This window comes from Triticum aestivum, chromosome 2A (assembly GCF_018294505.1).
Source record: "Triticum aestivum cultivar Chinese Spring chromosome 2A, IWGSC CS RefSeq v2.1, whole genome shotgun sequence".
Taxonomy (NCBI): domain Eukaryota; kingdom Viridiplantae; phylum Streptophyta; class Magnoliopsida; order Poales; family Poaceae; genus Triticum; species Triticum aestivum.
Window position 1 is genome coordinate 520,238,555 of NC_057797.1, and position 14,171 is coordinate 520,252,725.

Consider the following 14,171-nt stretch of genomic DNA (forward strand, 5'->3'; position numbering starts at 1 on the left):
TCATGCTCTCAACATTGCTCAGGAAATAGACCAAGTTGTCGTCGCCACCATCAACATTGACGCCGTCCTACGGCTTCTCATCCGTAGGTGAGGCTAACAAGATGCTCGTCCCAGGGTGGCAATGGTGAGTGTGCCCAGCAGCAGAGCACGAGCGCTCTCGCGGGGGCCATCGATATGGGGCTCATGGGACCACTACACCATGTCTAGGTGCACTTGGCGGCGGTGTATGAAGGCTGATGATTCTGCCGCCTCGCTCCATCGATGGCCCCCCAAATCATTTTTGGCCTAAATGTGATCACTTATATGAGATTGGTTCTTCAATCTCGGTTGGGACCAACCCGCGTGGCCAACCTCTTGCCTTCTGCCAGAGATTAGGGGGTCTCACTTTTGGCAATTTTTGATCCCTCTACTTCCCGTTCTTCGCATTGGTTCTTCGGTCTCAGTTGGGACCAAAGTGTCGACCCTATTCCGGCTGGATCAGTGGGTGGGGACTCACCTCCTGGGCATGCGTTTCCCAGAGTTGTTCTCCATTTGTGTTGAACCCCGTATGTTTGAGGTTGATCTTCTTGACTTGGGGAACATCGCCTTCCGGCGCGCCTTTGGCCCCAGGGAACAGGCGGCTAGGGAAGAACTACTAGAGTGTTTGGCTCTCCAGACCCCAACCATGTGGCCCGACCAAGTATCCTGGCACCTTAAGCGCTCTGACTGCTTCTCAACGAGATCGCTTTACAAGGCCATCACTCTCCCCAGGGCTGGAACCCTTGACCCTGCTATGGCACGTGCGGCTTCCGTTAAAGATGAGGATATTTCTTTGGCAATGAATCCGAGGTAGAGTTCCTTAAGGTGTGGAGGCCCTCAAGAGAAATGGCATTGGAAATGCTTTTTTCTTGCTTTGTGAGACGGAAGAGGACTCGAATCATATCTTCTTCTACTTTGTTGCCACTCAATTCCTCTAGAGATGTTTTAGGGAAGTTGTGGGTGGTAGTTGGTGCCAATCAAATTTCCCGAACCTCTGTAAGGAATTGCATGCCTCACCGGTGGGGTCCCGCCACACTAGGTGGCTAGGCGTTGGGGTTCTTGCTTGGACTTTGTGGACGATCCGTAACAAGCTAGTTATCAAGCGGTCTCATCTTCGCCGGCCGAGTGATGCCATAAACAAAATGTGTGGTTTCTTGTAGCTAGGAAGGCTGAGGGAGTCTTGGACTAAGGGGTCCTCGGGTGTCTGGGCTGTGTGATATGGGCCGGACTAATGAGCCGTGAAGATACAAGGTAGAAGACATTTCCCCGTGTCCAGGTAGGACTATCCTATGCGTGGATGGCAAGATTGGCATCCGCATGTGTAATTTCCTTCTTCTGCAAGCCGACTCTGTACAACCCTAGGCCCCTCCAGTGTCTATATAAACCAAAGGGTTTAGTCTGTAGAGGCTATCAGAATTGACATAGGCTAGACAACTAGGGTTTAGCCATTATGATCTCGAGGTAGATCGACTCTTCTAACCCATATGCTCATCAAAGACAATCAAGCAGGAAGTAGGGTTTTACCTCCATTAAGAGGGCCCGAACCTGGGTAAACATTGTGTCCCCTTTGTTTCCTATTACCTTTGATCCTCAGACACACAGTTCGGGACCCCCTATCCGAGATCGGCCAGTTTTGACACCAACATTGGTGCTTTCACTAAGAGTTCCATTATGTCGTCGGCAGAAGGTTCAATGGCTCGTTCGATCATCAACAACGATGTTGTTTCTGGGGAAACTTCCCTCCCTGGACAACTTTTTGTGTTTGGCAGCTTTGTTCTGCGTGCCAATTCAGTTGGTCACCTTGAACAGATCGATAGCTACGCCCCTGGTCATCAGATCAGATTCGGGAGCCTAAATTACGTTGCTGATATCCGAGGAGACTTGATCTTCGAAGGGTTCATGGCCTCAACCACTATTCCTCATCTCCAAGAAGGAAACCCATCGGATCCATCATCAGGCACCGCTCAAAGACCAATTATCATCCCTGCCCTGGTCATAGATCCAGAGCAGACCACCTCATCCGAAGATGGGAGTTTGAAACTCATTGGACTCTCTCCTTGTAAGGGCATCTAGTGCCACCCATAGTTGGTTTTGGAGTATTGACGACAAACCTAGTTGAGGGACTAATGTGTTTGTGAGAATTGCAGGATAACACAGGTAGGAGTCCCTCATTGATTCGGTTTTCCTACCAGAGATGACCCCTAAAAATGTATGAAGACATTGAAGTCAGAGGTGGTATGTGAAGACATTCACATTGAATACTATGATAAGAGAAGACATCACGTGAAGACTAAGGAGCGCGAAGACTTAGCAGTTTCGTCGTTCTGTGTTTTTCTTTGTTGATTCATAGGAACCACTGTACTGTTAAGTGGGGTCCAAGAGAACCAGTCAGAATGATTGAAGTGATGCTTAACCAAAAATCCTATGTCTTCGAGTGAAGACTATGAGAGCAAATCTTGTCCAAAGTTGGATAAGTCAGCTTTGCTTGTAGTCCAAGTAAAGTTGCCGTGTGTGTTTGAAATCTGACCGTTGGAACACGTGTCAGTTCCTTAGTGACCAAGGGTCATTTCAGACAAACCAGGTCGGGTTGCCCAGTGGCTATAAATAGCCCACCCCCTACAACCATAAACAGTTGGCTGCTCAGAGTTAGACTACGACTTTTGTCGTTTGAGAGCAACCCACCTCGAAGCCTTTGAGAGAGAATTCCTTGCGAGGATAAAGCCCTAAACACCTAGAGCCAAAGAGTGTTAGGCATCACTTAAGTCTTCCTGTCTGTGTGATCTGAAGACTTATTACACTTGAGGACTGTGAATCCTCCAGCCGGTTAGGCGTCGCGTTCTGAGCATCCAAGAGTCATTGTGGATCGCCGGTGAACGAAGTCTGTGAAGGTTTGGAAGTCTACCTTGAAGACTTACCAGAGTGATTGGGCGAGGTCTGTGTGACCTTAGCTCAAGGGGAATACGGTGAGGACTGAGTGTCCTAAGCTGCGTGTTCAGGACTAGGTGTCCGGGACTGTGTGTCCTCAGGTTTAAATACCTATCCGCCCTAACCAGACATACAACTGTCACCGCAGTTGGAACTGGTCTATCAAACCTTTGTCTTCATCAAGCTCACTGGTTCTATCCTTCCCATCTCTTTATTTACAGTTAGCCCTTGTGAAGTCAGTGCCTATTTGCATTGTCCATTTGTCTTCACTGTGTGACTGTTTGTTCAGATTGGTTTCATATTATCTTCCGTCCTGATCCGTACTGCCTAGCTGCTGTTAGTCTTTGTGCCTCCACCTCATTGAATACTTGACTATGGCTCGTCTAGGGTAGTCTACCTTCCGCTGCATGGTTATAGGTTCATTTCTATCGTTTGTCTTCAAAACTCCCATGTATTGAAGACTTTCATAAAAATCTCCTATTCACCCCCCTCTAGTCGATATAACGCACTTTCAATTGGTATCAGAGCGAGGTACTCCCTTGTTCTATGTGATTTTGGTTTAACCGCCTGGAGTTTTAGTTATGTCGACCACAGGAATGAAGACTGTGCCATGCCCCATCTTTGACGGTCACGAGTATCCCAAGTGGAAGGCCATGATGAAGAAGCGCCTCATGGCGACGAACAGCAAGCTGTGGACCGTCACTGAGATTGGTCTGACCGATCTGTGCAAGATGGCGGAAGCTGATGACATTCGCAAGTACACTCTTCTCAACCTCACGGCGAAGGACGTCATCTGCTCCTGTCTGTCTCAAAATCAGTTTAGGAATATCATGCATCTCAATCATGCGAAGCTTATCTGGGACCGTCTCTCTGAGATCTATGAAGGTCATCGAACTCGTCATGATCCTTGGTTTGAGGACTTTAAAGAATCTCTCAAAGCGATGACATTCGAACCAGAATCATCATCTTCTACATCATGCCTTATGGCAAAAGATGCTAAGGTAATTGAATGCTATCTATCTGAATCCAGTGATGATGAATCTGGTGATGAATTTGGACCCAGCTATGCAAAACTTGCTTCCCTTGCCACTAAACAACAGAAAGCTATGGAACATATTCAAAAACTGTTAGACAAAAGCGATGACCTGTTGGACGCTGAAATGACTCGATCTCAGTCCTTAATTGAAGACATAAAAAATCTTCATGTTAAGTATGAGGAACTTGAAAGTCGTCATGAAACGCTCTCAACAACTCATGAAAAGCTTTCCTATGATTATCTTCAAAGGAAGCAAGAACTCGAGAAATTGAGAGCGGCTCATGAAGATCTTCAAAAGGAAAACGAGTCACTTCGCGCTGAACAGATCAGTCCCGCTCAGGAAGGATTTGAACCACCATGTCTTAAATGCCTTGAGCGTGATAACGCTACTTCTGTTGCTGAATGTTCTACTGCTGCTACTATTGCAATATCTTCAACTGTTGATGTGGTAACTAACCCCTCTGCTGAGGATACCACTGCTATTGCTGATGAGAATGCTAGGTTGAAGACATTGCTTGAAACAGGGATGTACAAAAGTCTCAAAGGGCATCAGACACTATGTGATGTCCTCAAAAGGCAGATCCTGAACCGAAACCCTAGGAAAGAGGGTGTTGGGTTCGAAAGGAAAATGAATGCTGATGGCTCTTACTGGAAACCTGAGCAGTACCCCAAAACCACATGGGTTGCTGCAAAGGAACCTTCAGCGGATCCATCCACCCTATCTGGCTTCACTTGTGCTAATCCCATTGTTATTGATGAATCCTTTGATGCAAACTATAAACTGTTTAAGAATCAGAATGGTGAAGTGTTTGCCAGGTATATTGGTAGTAACTGCAGGAATGGGCCGCCTATGAAGAAAGTCTGGGTGCCGAAAAGGTGTTTGGAGAATCTTCCTGTGAATGTCGTCATGACACCACAAGTGAAGAAGACAAACCCCAGACCACAGGCTTCATATGGTCCAAAGGCTTCATACAGACAGAGGACTCACCTGAGTCGCACTAACGCAAATGTTTTGCAGGGAAACCTTACTCAGGCCTATGAATATGAGCGCGTTTCATCAAACCGCCATGTTCATAAGACCAAAAACTATTCTGCTTATCCTTATGAGTACTATTGTCCACCTGCAAGACTTTTTGCTAGGGCTCCAAAGCCAAAGTTCTCAGATGCTGCACTTAGACTCATTGCTTCGAAGCCACCCTTGAAGATGTGGGTGGCTAAGAAAGCTTAACTCTCTTTTGCAGGGAAAGGTCTCCAGCCGAAAACCAAAATCGTCTGAAGCCATTGCTGGGGACCTTAAACATCTTGTAGGGCGCAAGATCAAATGCCCAAATGGTCTTATTATGTATTTTGTTCCTGAGTCGCTTGCCACTTGCCCTATCAGTCCTAACCTCGATCTAAGCTTTCATAATCCACTTGCTCGTCAAATGTTTATGCTTCACAATTCTCTTCGTGAAGCCTATCCCCCTAACTGCACTGTAGGGTACGACACCAGCTGCTTCAGAATGGATTATTGATAGTGGGTGTACTAATCACATGACTGGCAAGCGAAGCCTTCTCATGGACTCAACCTTACGTCCATCTGACAAAAGTCACATCACATTTGCTGACACTGGTAAAAGCAAGGTATTGGGTCTAGGTAGAGTTGCAATCTCAAAGGATCAACACATGGATAAAGTCATGCTTGTTGAATCCCTTGGTTTCAACTTAATGTCTGTCTCAATGCTTTGCGATTTAAACATGATTGTGATGTTTGGAAAATATCGTTGCCTTGTTCTAATGGAATCTGACAAGTCTCTAGTGTTTGAAGGGTATCGGAAAGATGATTTGTACATGGTAGATTTCTCAGCAGGACCACAACTTGCCGTATGTCTTCTAGCAAAAGCTTCTGAATGCTGGCTCTGGCATCGGAGGCTAGGGCATGCTGGCATGAGGAACCTCCACACCCTTGCAAGGAAGAAGCATGTCATAGGCATCGAGGGCATCAAGTTCAAGAAGGATCACTTATGCGGTGCCTGTGAAGCAGGAAAGATGACGAGGGCCAAGCATCCCTCGAAGACAATCATGACAACGACTCAACCCTTCGAACTGCTCCACATGGACCTTTTTGGTCCCACTCATTACTCAACTCTTACTACTACTGCTTGTCTCTATGGCTTTGTCATTGTTGATGATTATTCAAGATATACTTGGGTGCATATAATCCTCTACAAGACTGAAGTGCAGGATGTCTTCAGACGCTTCGCCAATCGAGCCATGAACAACTATGGCGTCAAGATCAAGCACATCAGAAGTGACAATGGCACTGAATTCAAGAACACTGGTCTAGACACTTATCTTGATACTTTGGGCATTACACATGAATTCTCAGCTCCGTACACACCGCAGCAGAATGGCGTCGTGGAATGCAAGAACAGAACACTTATTGAGATGGCCCGGACGATGCTTGATGAATACAATACTCCAAGAAAGTTCTGTCCTGAAGCCATTGATACTGCATGCCATATCATCAACCGTGTTTATCTTCACAAGCTTATCAACAAGACATCCTATGAGCTCCTTACTGGCAAGAAGCCAAATGTCAGTTACTTCAGAGTATTTGGTGCCAGGTGCTGGATCAAGGATCCACATCACACTTCAAAATTTGCACCAAAAGCACATGAAGGTTTTATGCTTGGATATGGAAAGGATTCGCACTCCTACAGAGTCTTCAACCTTTTTCACTATAAAGTGGTTGAAAGGTGGATGTGCGGTTCGATGAGACTAACGGCTCGCAAAGAGAGCACCTGCCAAATGTGCTAGATGAAGTTCCATCCAGTGAATCAATCAAACTTATGGGAACTAGAGAAATCATACCTTCTGAAGCTCAGCCTGAAGAGGAACTTATCATCTCCGCACCTGATCAACCTGAAGACAATCCTTCTAACAATGACAATGATCAGCAAGAGCAAAATCTTCTTCCTGTACATCCTCGTGTTGCAAATGAAGTACAAATTGAGAGAATAATTTATAGCATCAATGCACCAGGTCCACTCACTCGTTCGAGGGCAACACAGCACGCAAACTTCTGTGGGCACTTCGCATTCGTCTCAATATCTGAACCCAAGAAAGTTGAAGAAGCCTTCATGGAACCTGAATGGATTCAAGCTATGCAAGAAGAGCTTCAACAGTTTGAGCTGAATAATGTATGGGAACTGGTTAAGCGTCCTGATCCTCGCAAGCACAATATAATAGGCACCAAATGGATATATCGCAACAAGCAAGATGAGCATGGTCAAGTTGTCAGAAACAAAGCTCGTCTCATTGCTCAAGGGTACACTCAAGTTGAAGGGATTGACTTCGATGAAACATTTGCTCCTGTGGCTAGACTTGAAGCCATACGCATACTGCTGGCCTATGCAAATCATCATAATATTCTTCTGTATCAAATGGATGTGAAGAGCGCTTTTCTCAATGGCAAGATTGAAGAAGAAGTGTATGTTGCACAACCGCCTGGCTTTGAAGATCCAAAACATCCTGACATGGTGTACAAGCTCAACAAGGCACTGTATGGCCTCAAACAAGCCCCTCGGGCTTGGTATGACACACTCAAAGACTTCCTGAAGAGCAAAGGCTTCAAACCTGGTTCCCTCGACCCCACTCTCTTCACGAAGACATATGATGGTGAACTGTTTGTGTGCCAAATATATGTGGATGACATTATCTTCGGCTGCACCAATCAGAAATACAGTGAAGAGTTTGGATATATGATGCAAGAGCAATATCAGATGTCCATGATGGGTGAGCTGAAGTTCTTCCTTGGTCTTCAAATACGTCAGCAACGCAACGACATCTTCATATCTCAAGAGAAGTACCTTAAAGATTGCCTGAAGAAATTTGGGATGCAAGACTGCAAAGGCTTCACGACGCCAATGCCAGCCAAACATCATCTGGGTCCCGACGACAATGGTAAAGAGTTCGATCAAAAGGTATACCGCTCCATGATTGGTTCTTTACTTTATCTATGTGCATCTAGGCCAGATATTATGCTTAGTGTTTGCATGTGTGCTCGATTCCAAGCGGCACTAAAGGAATCGCATCACTTAGCTGTGAAGCAAATTCTTCAATATTTGGCTTACACCCCAACATTAGGATTATGGTATCCAAAGGGCTCAGAGTTTGATCTGGTTGGATTCTCGGATGCTGATTATGCTGGTGACAAGGTGGATCGCAAGTCTACATCAGGCACATGTCATTTTCTAGGACGATCACTTGTATGTTGGTCTTCAAAGAAGCAGAACTGTGTATCTCTCTCCACTGCTGAATCTGAATACATTGCTGCTGGATCTTGCTGCGCTCAGCTTCTATGGATGAAGCAAACACTCAAAGACTATGGCATTCATCTGAAGCAAGTGCCACTCTACTGCGACAACGAAAGCGCCATCAAGATTGCCAACAACCCAGTTCAGCACTCGAAGACAAAGCACATTGAAATTCGTCATCACTTTCTCAGAGATCATGTTGTGAAGGAAGATATCGATATCATACACGTCAACACTGAAGAGCAATTGGCAGATATCTTCACCAAGCCCTTGGATGAGAAGAGGTTTTGCAAGTTACGGTGTGAGCTAAATATCTTGGAATCCTCAAATGTCATGTGATCAGGCACACATCCTAACACTTATGCATATTGATGACTTAGATGTGCAACACACGAAGTAAAGTATATCTTCAATAAATGAAGACTTACATTCTAAGTGTGAATACATTAATGTGGAATTTGACTTCGGAGCGCCATGATAATTGTGCGCCGTGTCTGGGTCTAATACTTCCTATACGGTGGGTAACGCCACCACCAATTTTTTGTTTGAAGTGTTTCACTCATGGCGTTATGTTTGGTATGTCTTCACATTTGGTTTGGCTTCAATCTCAACTTGTCTTCATGATTATCTTCACTATGTTGATCTGGTTGTCTTTCTCACATATATATATATACTAGTGTTTTGTCCTCTACAGCATTCACTTATAGCTATGTCTTCTTGTTGAATCTTTTGAACTAAGTGAATGTGATCGGACCCTAACCTCTCTATGCTCTCTAAGTCAAACTCTATCTCTCCAAATCATATGCATTCTATTGAAACTATCAAATATCTTCTCTGCGTCCTTGTCAGCAGAAGATACAGAGACAAACATTAAGTCTGTTTTCAATGCTAAGTCCTTTCACCTGAAACCCGGAGAAGTGGGAACGACCACCCGACAATCCAGGCGTGCGTGGGAACGTGGAACAACCTCCGATATGTTGCATGATAGCCACGTGCACTTCAGATGTGAATCGCCAGGGGCACCTATGTAATAACACTGTGCCGTCCCTGTCCCTATAAATACACGCCTCACCACAGTCATTATCCTTTCTTCCACTCTCGCACAAACCCTAGTGCCACAGCTAGCCCTCGACGACGCCGGCGACGAAGCGCTTAGCTGCCGCGACCTCACCGACGCCGTCTTCACGCCGGCCGCGGACATCGTCTTCTCCGCCGTCGCCGTAGGTGTCCTCCGTCACCAAGTTAGGGCACGGACGATCGAACTGCTCGGCCTCCTCTCCCACTCCGTCTAGCAGTTCTTCGTGTGGTAAATAAAACTTCCTTTTTACGGCCCCTTTGATCCTATAGATTCATCACTTTCTACCACAAGCAGTTTCTGTTCACACAAGTTGGATCTATTTCATACTGCATCTCATAATATGCCTAGTATGTTCACTTATGCTTCACAAAGTAGTTAGATTCCTCACTTGTACTTATTCGTGGATTCGTACAAATCTGGAACCAACTCTCTATCTATGAGTGAATGTCTTCGCACTATGAGGTCAATGTCTTCTAAACTGATTTATCTTCAAAATCTTCTGAGAATGCATATGACCTCTTCCCCTCCCCTCGCACCTTAATGCTGTCACAGGTACATGTCCGTGGGAGAATCCCTTGGTTCTCACAGTCGCATAATTCTTACAGCATCATATAAATTCTCCCGAAGCCAGTTCCTGTTTGACCCACAGGCGGAAGCCTTTGAAACCTTTGAACATGTTGAAACCATTCAGTTTGAAGTTCATGGCTACAGAGAAATCTATAAGGAAGGGAGGCAGACAGCGCCGTGGAAACACTGCTAAGGACCTGCCACCAGATCTCTATGAGCTATACAAGTCAGATCCAGAAGAAACCTATGGAGAACGCAAGAATCGAATCCAATGGATTCGAAGACATTGGGCAGAGGAATGGTTCAAGTACAGATTCATCACCGACGAATATGCTGAGAAGAGTGCCATCAAGGGCCCATGGGGAGATATCATATACAAAGGTCTTCAGCCTAAATCATGGTCCGAAGCTATTGCTCAAGGCTTTTACCCCTGCATGCTTCGTGGACCTCAGCCTGCTAATGCCGACCCATCCTCTCTGTTATGGTATCGCGAAGACAATCTCTTCAAGCGCAACTACCAGTTTGCACAGAACTCTGCCAAGGAAAACAAGAAGTCATTGGGATTAGACTTCAACCCAGGCCCCTCTACGCCACATGCTGATGGCACACGAGAAGCTGAACCCAATCTGGTTGGGCCCTTCTACAACCTAGAAGGTCTCATCACTCATATTATGGTTCAAGGGGCAGTCGTGGATCAACCTGCAGATGATGCTGAATCTGACGAAGCACCTGCACCACCGAAGCCAACGAAGCTAAAGAAGCCTAAAGTTTCAAAGTCTGCCTCAGCACCAAAAATCTTACGGGCGAAGCCACTGGCTATTGCACCTCCTGAAGACAGTGTGCAGTTTGAAGATCTATCACGTATCTCCAAGAAGACTGAGATGAGAAAGAATACTGATCAGGCACTGACTGCTGCTGCTATTCTGCGCAATGACGCCATTGATCTGTCCAACGATGAAGATCTTATAGATGACGCTCTTGAGCAACTGATCAAGAGCAAGGAAGAAGCAGAGATCTTCAATGATTTGCCTCTCTTTGATGTGACAATCCTCCGTAACTTCATTGATAAGTGGTTTGACACGCCCAACCTCAGCTTTGAAGATCTGCAACTTCCAATTGGCCTCAGTGTTGCCTTCAATGGCGCTATTGCTTCTGAGCTAGCTCTAGCTCAGCGCATAGTTGAACTGAAGCACAAAATTGACTATGAGAAAGCTCAGTTCAAGAAGCACATGGCAAAGCTCAGCGTGCAAGATATCAAAAACTTCAAGATCATGCTGCACGAGCTCAAAGAAGCCTTTCTCAAGAAGCGTGAAGAAGCTAAAGGTTCTCGTGAGCGCATGAAGAGCCTAGCTGACAAGTGTGTGCAAGCCTATAATGAGGCTGAGAAGCGCAAGGCTCTTAGTCGTCCTGGCATCGACCCCAGAATGGCTGCAAAGAAGAAGAAGCCCTCAACTGACCAATCTGCACCCTCAAGGTAGGAAGAACCTTGCATAGTCTTCCCAAGCAGCATAACTGGCTCGAAGCCAAAGGTTAGGTCAACCGCTTCATAACTGAAGAAGACGAGGACTGCCGAGGCTGAAGCCAGAAAGAGAAAAAATCCTGATGCTTCTGATGTCGCTCCCTCCAAGAAGAAGCGCAGAACCAAGAAAGATCGGGCTGCTCTCACAGAGCCCCTTGTTGTAGAACCCATCTCTGTTGCTCGCCCTGATTCCTCGCATCAAGAACGACGGATAGTAGTTCATGAGCCTGCTTCCACAGAGGCTCCTGAAGCTGAAGACATTTCAGCAGTTGACCTCACTGCTGCTGAAGACATTGGTCACCATGACAATGTTGAAGATGATGAAGTCCTTCCTCAGATCGAGCACCAACTGGTATCATCGCCTGTGCTTACGCACAGCGAACTCATCAGCATTGGTCATCCTCTGACGCCAACTGCTCAGGATGCATCGTGGGCTGATCACCCACAGAGACAAGACACTCCAAGCTCTCCCTAAGCAACCCCATCAGTGCAAGAAGAGGATGACGTTGAGGCCCAGCCAACTCCATCTTCACAGGCGTCGCCAGCGTTACGCAGGCTTCGCAAAGGACTAAGGCCCCAAGTCCCTCTTTCGAGCGTTTCAAAAGGAGAAGTGCACCACCAATTTGTTGCACGTCAAGTGTTTCCAGATGCCACTCCTACTGTGACTGTCTCTGAATCCGAAGCCAAAATGGCTGAAGATGTTCCGGCTGCATCAGCCGATGAAGAAGAAGCCCCAAGAATTGCTCCACCCCGTCTCACCAAGATGTTGTTCTCGAGGAGAACGTGACCGACCCTCCAGCTTCTGAAGTGGAGGTTGAGAATCCTGAGGCTGCCACCACTAACACCACTGAAGCCAATGACGTGGGCATGGCTGAAGACACTATGGAGCCTGCACCTAACACTGTGCCAGACGCCAATGAAGCCAATGATGCACCTGCAACAGATGTGTAGCCTGACGCCTCTGTTGATGCCACTGCTCCTGTTCCGCCACCAAGGCCACACACTATCGAGCAAGCATTCAACTATGGCCAACTTATCACTGTCAAATGGCCTTTTCTGACTCCTCCGCCTGCTGTTGGTCCTCAGTTTGACTATCACGTTGAGCACAGACCTCAAGTTCAGAAGCCAATGCCAAGGTTGCCCAGGTTTCCAAGTATTGCATCTGCACCCGGATCTTTTAATATCAATGGCTTCAAGGCACACAACACCTTCTTTGATAGCGCCAAGAACCCCTACACCAAGGCAAGAATATCTTCTGATCGGTTCTGGAGCTATCAGCAGCGCAGTTATTACTCATGCATCTTATACAATCAAGATCGCATTTTCCCACATATGCGTCTTGACACTGAAGCCATAACTGGACTGCGCTGTTTGGAAGAAGCTCTAGATTGCTTCAGAGAGTCTGGATTGCTGCAGTTCGTCAGTGATAAGGAGCACTGGAATGAAGAATTGTTGCTCCAATTCTATGCCACTCTTCATATCCATGGCTACAATAGGGATCCGAAGACTTGGGTCCTTGAGTGGATGACAGGCAATGTTCATCATGAAGCCAAAGCCTTTGATATCATTGAGCTTACTGGCCTGCCCACTCCAGGAGATCTGTATGAACCTGGTTGTCAGCTTCACAGTGCTGCTATGGAAAGCATCTTCCACAAGCCTGAGCCCAATATGAGTCAGATGCTTAGCATGATGAAGCCTTTGCCTCCAGATGCTGAATATCCTAAGGAGTTCTTTGTTGAAGACCTTGAGTATCTGCCACGTACTATCTATCACATCATAAGGTGAACTCTCTGGCCCATCAAAGGACATTCTCCACATGCCAAGCTAGAAGGCGCAATGAAGACGTTGGTCTTTGATATTCTGCATGGCAAAAGCTTCAATGCACAAGACTTCTTTATTCGCCAACTTGCTGCATCAGGATCTGATCTCTTTGGCTTGAAGTTTTACGCTCCATGGATTATGCCGCTGATCAAACTACACTCAGCTGTCACCTATCAGCCCTCTGCTCGCAATCATCGGATCTTTATGCCCGACGTTGATATGTCAGTTGAAGCCATCTATCCAGAGCCTGCCAAGGAGCCCCTTAGTCTTCAAAATGCTGAGAATCAAAGCTTCTCTCAAAACATTGAAGGAGTTCAAGCAGTCACTCGTGTTTATCCTCTGGCTGGTACTACACGTGCACCTCATCGTGCCCTCACTGAAACCACTGAAAGCACCATTACCCAACGGCCCAAGAAGCGATCTCGTGTTCTCAACGACCGAGAACTTTTGGTTGCCCTTCATCAGAAACAGGATAAGCATCATGACTGGCTGAAGCGCCAAATGCAAAGCCTCTTGGTGGACGTAAATAGGATTCGCAACCTTGCCACCAAGAATGCCTTTGTCGCCCATGAAACTTGTCGGCGTACATGGAAAGGGCTGACGCTTATGTGTTCTAAAGATGATCTTCAAGAGTATGGCTTCTCTGAACGCTTCAAGTTTGACTCAACACCTCCAAGAAGGACTGTGCTGCGATGAACTCCGTCTCTTGAAGACTCTGACTTCTCCTCCTCTGCCGCAACAGTGAATGCACATGTCATCGATGATGAAGACGATGCTACTTCACCACCTTCAGCGCGAATCACCACTGCACCGAGTTCGTCTGCACCGCCAACCAACTCCGACGACCCTGCTGCCTCACCAACTCCTCATGGGAACGAGTAGGTGCTCTATGTCTTCAAACCTTTTTGG

The 14,171-nt window shown here is 46.5% G+C and overlaps 1 protein-coding gene across 1 annotated transcript; it reads left to right on the forward strand.

Annotated features, from left to right (window-relative positions):
• Positions 1-3,337: 3,337 nt before the first annotated feature.
• On the forward strand, positions 3,338-5,207 carry LOC123185488 (uncharacterized; the record flags this gene model as incomplete). Its single annotated transcript, XM_044597364.1, has 3 exons — positions 3,338-3,536; positions 3,571-3,944; positions 4,119-5,207. Coding segments are annotated over 3 exons (1,662 nt in total), but the record flags the coding sequence as incomplete, so codon positions are not given.
• Positions 5,208-14,171: the final 8,964 nt, after the last annotated feature.